Here is a 9078-nt window from a genome sequence, read left to right on the forward strand (position 1 = left end):
AACTGACCTAGGATGATTTTGCAACCAATTTAACCTAGGGTTACTTTTCTTTATATAGAATGCTGACATGTATTGTGTTAACCTTGCTGTGACTCAATGTTTACAGTCTTTTACAATTTTCCATAATTATATTAAAAAAAATCATTGTTTAAATAGGGTTTATGGATAAAGTCTGTGTCCATCATGTTGTTTGTTTAAGTTGAAGAACTTTAAATATGTGCTGGTTGAATTGTGATGTACAGTACATTGTATTTGAAGGCAATTATGATTGAAGGATACACGGAGTGACATGCCCTCGGTACAGACAGTACAAGCCTTTATCAACACCACGTACACATCAGTTAGGTCTTTGTTTTCAATGTTTACACCTATGGCTGATGTGAGTGTATGTGTGATTACCTGTCATTTCCACTTGGTCAGGCAGATTAAGTGAGTCTGATGTGGTGACAAATATAAAGATTAGCAGGAACATACCTCGATGACCTATGATGTCATTGATCCTGACTGATTTTGTCTTGTCGGTATAAATAACATAATTGCATTTAATGTCATACTGAAAACCTAAAAATGTTTTTTGTAGTTAAGATATCAGGTGACAGGTTGTTTGTAAACATGTTTGGGCTTATAGTTCTCATCTGAGTGGATATATGGGACCACACAAAGGAATTCAGTTTTTACCTGTTGGCTAAGGGGAAACTACTCATACATGAATGCTTACCTTGATGAAAATTTAACTACAGCGATTTAAAAGTTTTTTTAAAGAATTAAATACTTAATTGGAATATTTCATTATTTCAAGGGCAAAGGAAAATAAAAAAAAAAAAAGGAAAGAAGACAAAAATAAAGGTTTTTGCTTGTCTAAATATGTGTTTTGCTTTACAGGGAGAGCTGTTTGGGAGTAAAAGAATTGCTGTGTTTTGACCAGTGGCTGCTGGTAATGAACAAAGAAAATCTGCGATACTCTTTACCGGAATGTGAGGAACTGCCTACTAAGATTGGTGTGAATGCATCCTGTGTCGACTCTCAACTTTTTGTGAGGAAAGATGAGGATGTGACAAGTAAGTTAAGCCATTATCATTACCTGAGAGAATGGTACAGAGTGTTATGTAAGAGAGATTATACCTCCATTTGGGATTAAACCCAGGACCTCGGGCTTTCTTAGCTTACAGTTGACAGATTGAGTACAGAAGTTCTCTTTAGCCAAGAGATATTATTGTTTAGTGTATAAATCCTTACAGGACTTTAAATCTCCATGAATAATATTTTATAATGTTAGAAAGTGTTGCGTGTCTACAGGAATTAGAGAAATGACTCACCATCATCGCATTTCACTTATATCTGGCAAGATTTCTGTATCAAATTACCTTCCATTGTCTAATCTCCCTTAACCTGATAAATGAGGTGTGGCACAGATTTCTGCCCAAGTCCTGATTTTGATGTATTTAATCTGGCCTTCTTCTCGACACAAGATTTAAACTTGTAAGAGCATTTAATGAGAAAAAATGTATACCTTACATGGATAGGGTAGCTTATAAGGTGCTTGGATAAGGAGTCTGAGGAAATGAAGACATGTACATAATGAAATTTAAATGCATTTCATATCTGTATTTCATTTTAACTACCATAAACCTCTGTTCTTTGGGTAAGATATTACCTTGGATCCTGTTTAGCGAGATCCTGAGTTTTGACAAGGGATTTATGTGTAAAAAGTTTCTGTGTGGGTGGTTCTCAGTGCTGATGGTTCGCCCGCTGTAAATTGTACCAATTTGAAATGTATTTCACAATAGATATACAGCATATATATATATATATATATATATATATATATATATCAACATTTATATAACTATAAAGGTTTCAGGTTTCATACAAGGTGTAATCAAGTCTACATTTACAAGGTGTAATGTTATTTTTTTCTAACATTGTGAAGTAGTTGTAAATGGATAAATAGATGTATGATTTATGAAGATATAGGACCATGAAACAGGAATACAAAGCATTACTATAATTTGAATGATTTCATTTCTGTACGTGTGACCTCAGTCACAGAGAAGAAAAAGACATTAAAACCCATGATTATTTCTTTGTGTCGTGATAATGACATCTTGGTGTATAAACCACACAATATATCTATTATCAGAGTTATCTGCCCTTTACCATTAGGTATCATCCATATAGCATATCATAAAATATGTAGTATATTATTACAGGCAATGTGGTCATATATCTCTGGAGATAAAACGTGTTAAGGGAAAAGGAAGTATTAGTTTTAGGTTATATTACCTATATATTGTATTAGGTTTACCTCTGAATTAGATATTATGAAAACATTTTAAAAAAAAAATTTGCTTTGAGTATTTTCACTTGAAGCATCAAACTTCTTTAGATTACTAGGCCTTACTTTATTATATCATGCAGACTTTTTTTTAAAAAATATATTTAAGTGTTTTTTTTTTAAATCTATTTAAGTGGTTTTTTTAAAAATCTATTGAAGTATTTTCATTTGAAGCATCAAACTAACTTTACTAGACTTTATTTCAAATGTTTTATGTTACAGGTACATGCTACAAAGGTCGAGGACAGTGGTATAATGGCACACTCAATGTGACTAGGTCCGGCAAGGCGTGTCAGGCGTGGGCATCCAACTTTCCTCACACTCACCAACGACCACCCTCGGTCTTTCCCACCCTTCAGAATTCTGAAAACTATTGTCGAAACCCTGGGGCAGAGGAAAACTCCCCCTGGTGTTACACGATGGAGAAACATTCACGCTGGGAATCATGTGATATCCCAAAGTGTGGTAAGTAATATAGCAAATTTATCCTTGTTGATAACTGGTTTGTTGTTTTTGTAAAAATATTATTCATTAAAGCGGGTGAAAATGCTGACTACAATCATTTTGTTGCTGTATTAGAATCATTAAGTTGTTGTTTTGGCTCTGACATGTTGCCTTTTTTCTTACAGCTGACCCTGCACCTCAGGATGACAGGGAAACAGAGGAACAGCCTCGCTTTACTTTGGTGGCCATATTGATAGTTACCATAGTAACATCAGTAGGTGTGTTTGTGATTGGTCTAATCATTGTGCTGTGTTACCAAATTGTTAGTCAGCGTAAGCAGCAGGTCAGATATAACAGCACTCCTACTGATGACCTTGACATTGACATTGACAAACTGACACCCAATATCTCGTACCATAAGGTGTCGGAAACACTCAAACTTAGCCCGAAGCTGGAGGGTCTGGAATATCCCAGGAACGATATTGTATACATCAAAGATATTGGACAGGGAGCTTTTGGGCGTGTTTTCAAAGCAAAAGCACCGAATCTGTCAAAAGATGGTGAGGAGACAATCATCGCAGTAAAGATGCTGAAGGATGATGCTTCAGACGATCTGTTGCAAGACTTTAGTCGCGAGGCTTCCTTAATGGCGGAGTTTAAGCATCCAAACATCGTCAAATTGTTGGGAGTATGTGCAATCGGAAAACCCATGTGTTTGTTGTTTGAGTACATGACAAAATGGGATTTGAATGAGTATTTAAGACGTTCCAGTCCGGAGCACTATATTGTGATGCGTCCTGCTGTGAATGTGTATGAGGAGTTACCACTGCTAGACAATGTTGACCAGCTGTACATTTCAATGCAGATAGCTGCAGGTATGGTTTACCTCTCTGAGAGAGGATATGTCCATCGTGACTTAGCAACAAGGAATTGTCTTGTTGGAGAAAATCTGACCGTAAAAATCGCTGATTTTGGTTTGGCACGCAGTGTGCACACAATTGACTATTATAAAGGTAGTGAACACGATGCAATCCCAATTCGTTGGATGCCACTTGAGTCGATTCTCTACAACAAATTTACAGCGGAGTCTGATGTCTGGTCATTTGGTGTTCTCATTTGGGAGATATTCTCCTTTGCCCTGCAGCCATACTATGGCATGACACACGAAGAAGTCATCAAGTTTATAAAGGATGGTAAGATGTTAGCGTGTCCTGAGAACACGCCAAAGCAGGTGTATGACTTGATGCGGCTCTGCTGGAGTCGCAAACCAATGCATCGGCCGCCATTCCCAACCTTGTACAGCTCAATCAAGGTCATGCATGACGAATTACAAAAGAAAAAAATTCGCGAAAAAGTGTGACCGTTTCGTCAAACTGAATTCGGTGGAGAAAAAACAACTTTGTGATTTATTTGAAATATACAAATTTGCAAAGATGGAGACTATGAGAGAATATGTGATTTAAGTATGATCTGTAAACTATGAACAAAAACTGGAAGAAAGTGTGATATACTTTTCTGAGGAAATCAGTAGACTGATGTTCACACAGTTAAAGACTTCCATTGGTATAGCTCAGGTTTTACTAACTGAAAAGGACTGCCAGTACATTCTTAATTTAACAATCATGCTGATCATTACCATGTGTAGGATTATAGCTCTGATATTATTATGTGATACATTAACAAACAAAAAGGCCACTATGTCCGAAATGTGTATTTTTAGTGTCTTTGTAGTGGAAAAAAAAACTTTGATCGGGAATCTTTTGTTAAAACATTTGACATGGAAAATTTTGATGTCATTTAAGGGACCAGGGACATGTTTATGATCTGGACATGTGATTTTCTTCAGATCTTTAATAAAAATTCAAAAGCAACCTACTATAACTACTCAGAATTTAATGTATAGCATTTTCTTATTTTTGGAATTTTCTCATGTAAAATCCACTACACAAAGCTCTGAAAACAAAATACGTTTGTCTCATTTTTGAAGATGGAGATGTTGATACTGACGAATTAAGTACACAATGATATTTATAAGCTTTTTTGATCACTAAATGTGCTATTGTGTTTTTTTTTTTTTCTTATTTTTTTTTCTTCAAATTTTTGACTTGACATTTGATCAAAGTTAGTAATGCTTTTAATGAATTGTTTCTAGTGATATTGTAATACTGTGATATATGTCAGGATGTAACAAAGGCTGACAGTGATCAGCGACTTGTATCGTCTTTTTGTATGGGTTCTAATTTCATCTACAGCTCGTTCAAAGAACACAAACTTTTCCTTTCAAAATTGTATCCCTGCAATATTGATAAGGATTGGATTTCTGGTTTAGTTTTAGTTCTACAGTGTTTTAGATTGAACCAAGTAACTAGTTCTTAGAATATTTATCTATAATGTTGATGATTAAGAAAAAAAGGCAGCAGAAATTGTAATGTAACCATGGTAACTGCATGTCTTCCTTCATGTTATTCACACTGTCAAAAAAGCCCACACCCATCAGAGCAGAAAACTTGTTCTCGCCTTTCTCACCCTTTAACCAGTCTGCTGGCTGAGCATACTTCAGCAGAATGTTGATATACCCACCTTAATACATACATGAATACTGTCACAATTGTCTTTCCCTGATTATGTTTTTGTCTCAAATGTTTGTTTGTTTGTGTTTGTTTGTTTGTTTATGAGGAAAAGAAGTGTAAACTATTCCACTAACGAACGTTTGTGCGATTTTTCTTTTGGCAAATTTACTCTATAATTCTCGACAGATGAGACCATCTTAATCCTATGGAGAATTTTATGCCCTTTGTGTAGAGTGTCACCAATGTGAGATGAAAAGCTGTAATAATTAAGATTACAGAAAATAAGCACATTTCTGTGTCATGTGATGATGGTGACAGTTTCTGAAGAGGAGTCTATTGGTTAAAATTGAATTGGGTAGTTAGAGATTTACAATCTAGTGATACTACCTGTTCAGTGCAGTCATATCTGTATCCAAGGTAACACAGAGATACTGTGTACATCCTGACTGGAATAGCATTTCTAAAGAATGTGTTTGTTTATCATTTGTAGATTTTTTTTGTGTGAGTTAAAATCATATTTTCTGACAGTTGTATTTCAGAGAATACTGTTTTATTCATTGTAACATAGCTATATTGACTTTCTGTTTTATTAAATCCTGAATCCAGTATAAATCAGTAAGCTGTCACCATTTCAAACATTTTGATGATCATGACTGTATATTGCTGTCAGACTCCATTTGTCAGTTCTGCGGTCTCTCGATCCTGCCATGCACACTAGTGTGATAAGAGAATGGAGGGAGCAAGTCAATGCTGGGGGTCCTTGGAGATGTAGGAAGATTGGGGGAAACCCTTGACAGAACTCATTGTAAGGTCAAACATAAACATCATACAGCATTAGAACAAAAGATATCACCACGGTAACCAGTTCAAACTTGATATGGGTAAAGATATATAAATGACATCTTAAATTTTGTTTTTGATGAATTTCTTCCTAGTTTGTAAAAAGGTGATATTGTACGCTGAAAACTAAAGGATATTGTTGGATATCTCTTCTTATTAGCACACTCTCATTTCTACAATATTCATCAGAATACTTTTTAGTTGACAGTATATTGCCAGATAGTTTGAGATCACAGCTCTATTGTAGAAGCATTGTCCTTCAACTGTGCTCGAATATTGTTTCATTCAGTGGGGTAGTCTATTTTAGCAGTATACATGTCCATTTCAGATGTAGAAACTTACTGGTAAATCCTGCGGAAAATAGAAAAATTCTCAAAATCGGCCGTGAAATTTTAAAGAGAAAACACCAAATGTGAATAATTTGATACGAACCAGCCAAGTCATTGTAGAACTTTTCCGACAAGTCCATATTTCTGACGTCAATGAAATCTTAACATTTACTAAGAAATACAGAGACATAATGGTATGAGATAAGTTATATGAATAAATCTATTATACACATTATATATGTGTTATATACAGTCCATTCTGGCACTGTTTAACCACTTACCAGAACAAAAGTTAAAGCTGGTTTATAAGGGAGGTCTGTGCCAGAAGGACCCGCACAAATGGTTTAGACAGTTTATACATCAAACAAGTATTAATTAGATAAAAAGACCAAGCAATAGTGTCTTGAAAGCATGTAGATTTGATCAACACAATTAACATAAATTGGTGTATGATAGTGAACATCTGCAGACTGTATAAAAAGTTTGTACCCCCACAGCTGTAACCAGTGTTGATGTAATTACATGGCAATATCTAGGGGAGGGCAGACTTAGTAGTAATTAAGGGTATTTGTCAATGGGATGCTGGGAAATATTAACACAGCATGGAAGAGGAATCACCACTTCTAACAAATCCTGCGGATGTCCACAATATTAGTCAGCTGTTTGGTGCATTCAGATAGACTTTCTCAGTGTAACATTACTTTGGTGACTGTTCAACCAGATGTTTTGTCCAATAGTGATCGTTAGTCTATTCTGTTTAACTGTTGTTCCTATTAACTAATAGATGGTTGCATCCAACTCTAACACTTTTCCTACTAAACTGATATCTCCATCCCGCCCTTAATGGCAACAGTGGCTGCAATGAGACCCTTTCACGAACAGGGTTAAGATGATCTTTTTTCAGTTTCTGGCTCCCTGTATTGGAACTTATGTAACGTTGATCACTTTTGAAATTGCCTTTGATGAACCAGTCCAACCTTATGGCAATAACACTGGTCCATTTAGATGCAAGATTTTGATAAATTAACTTTTCTCAACACTTGATACTTCTGATACTCGCTGAACTCCATCTATCATCTTCCTAACTGTGCAAAGCTAACAATGGGATGTGTGTTGTCCTCCTACACAGACTTACAAGGTGTTTTACAACTTCTAATTGTATGGACATGCAGACCAATATTTATATGTATACAAGGGAGTGTAGAATATGAATAACATTAGGATTTGTCTAGGTTTATGCTAATTGCATACAAAGAGAAATCTCTAGAGGTATACTAATTTTATGCATATCATTAGATATTTTTTAAGTTGTGCTAATTACACGTGTGTAGAAATCTCTAGAGGTATACTAATTTTATGCATATCATTAGATATTTTTTAAGTTGTGCTAAATGCCTATGTGTATAGAAATCTTCAGAAATATACTAATTACATGCATATAATTAGGCATTTTCTGAGATGTGCTAATTACACACGTGTATAGATACCATTAGAGGTATGCTAATTTATGCAGTTAATAAATTATATTTAGAGGTATGCTAATTATGTATGTATAATTAGAAATCTCTGAAGACAAATTATTTTGCAAAAATAGCACTGGAAATTTTTAGATAATGTTTTTGCTAATTGCATGTGTAGTATTACAAAGTTCTAGAGGTATGCTAATTGCATGTGTATGGTAATCTTCAGAGATAAAGTGACTGCATTTGAGGAACTAGACATTTCTGTAGATACACTGCCAACTTATCTAAAATTGGAAATCTCTAGAGGTGTGCTAATTATATGTGCAGATTTAGGAATATTTAGAAGTGTGCTAATCAGGTTATCAAAATTACCAATCTTTTGAAGTTGGCCAAGAGTTGAAATCTCTAAAAGATAGACTAACTATATGTCTGATGTTAGCCTTGTTCGAGTTAGTGTTTCTCAACCACAGTTTACTAGCATTTGCTGTCAGCTTTTGAGACCATTTCAAATAGCAGTAAAAGACACTTGGTCGACAGCTGATTGGTGGAAAACTCCACCTTTAGTGCCTGGGAAAATTGGGAGGGGAAAAAAAATGGCGGAATTGAGCACAGAAATATGATCAGGTTTAGAGGAAGGGACACAGATATTATCTTGGTTATATCACAGAAAGATATGTTCTTAAGCATTAAACATTAATCTGCTCAAGTCCATAGATCAGACTTTTGAATCAACACATAAAATTCAATTTGTTTTTAATTACAGTGTACTGAACCCCCTGGCATGTCCTGGAGTTTGCGATTACATCTGGGTATTCCTCGGGTTATCTTGGAGATGTATAGACCTACAGATAAGCACTCATTTATCCACTTTTTTTTGCAGCAAAGCTGCTGATAAAAAATGTGCTATATGTTTAGCAGAGTTGATATTTTTATTACGCACAGATTGCTGAGGCGATAGTCTAGCTGTAGCCCAGTTGATGCATCCCACATACTGTAGATTTACAGGTCTATATCGCACTCCATTTTACTAGAACAATTCATATTTTCATTTATTTTTTTTTTTTATTTCAACTTTGATCAACATGAAATTGTTAACA

General features: G+C 35.1%; 1 protein-coding gene across 1 annotated transcript in view; it reads left to right on the forward strand.

The window, feature by feature from the left end:
• Nucleotides 1-4586, forward strand: part of LOC132545544 (muscle, skeletal receptor tyrosine protein kinase-like) — a 51985-nt gene extending 47399 nt beyond the window's left edge. Inside the window, exons 7-9 of the mRNA XM_060209229.1 lie at nucleotides 883-1058; nucleotides 2558-2800; nucleotides 2965-4586. Coding sequence (XP_060065212.1) covers nucleotides 883-1058; nucleotides 2558-2800; nucleotides 2965-4139 — 1594 coding nt within the window. The 3' untranslated portion in view covers nucleotides 4140-4586. The remainder of the gene's footprint in view (nucleotides 1-882; nucleotides 1059-2557; nucleotides 2801-2964) is intronic.
• The last annotated feature ends 4492 nt before the right edge of the window (nucleotides 4587-9078 follow it).

The sequence above is a fragment of the Ylistrum balloti genome, unplaced genomic scaffold (assembly GCF_031769215.1).
Source record: "Ylistrum balloti isolate Yb309-2 unplaced genomic scaffold, AGI_CSIRO_Ybal_v1 Utg369850, whole genome shotgun sequence".
Classification (NCBI taxonomy): domain Eukaryota; kingdom Metazoa; phylum Mollusca; class Bivalvia; order Pectinida; family Pectinidae; genus Ylistrum; species Ylistrum balloti.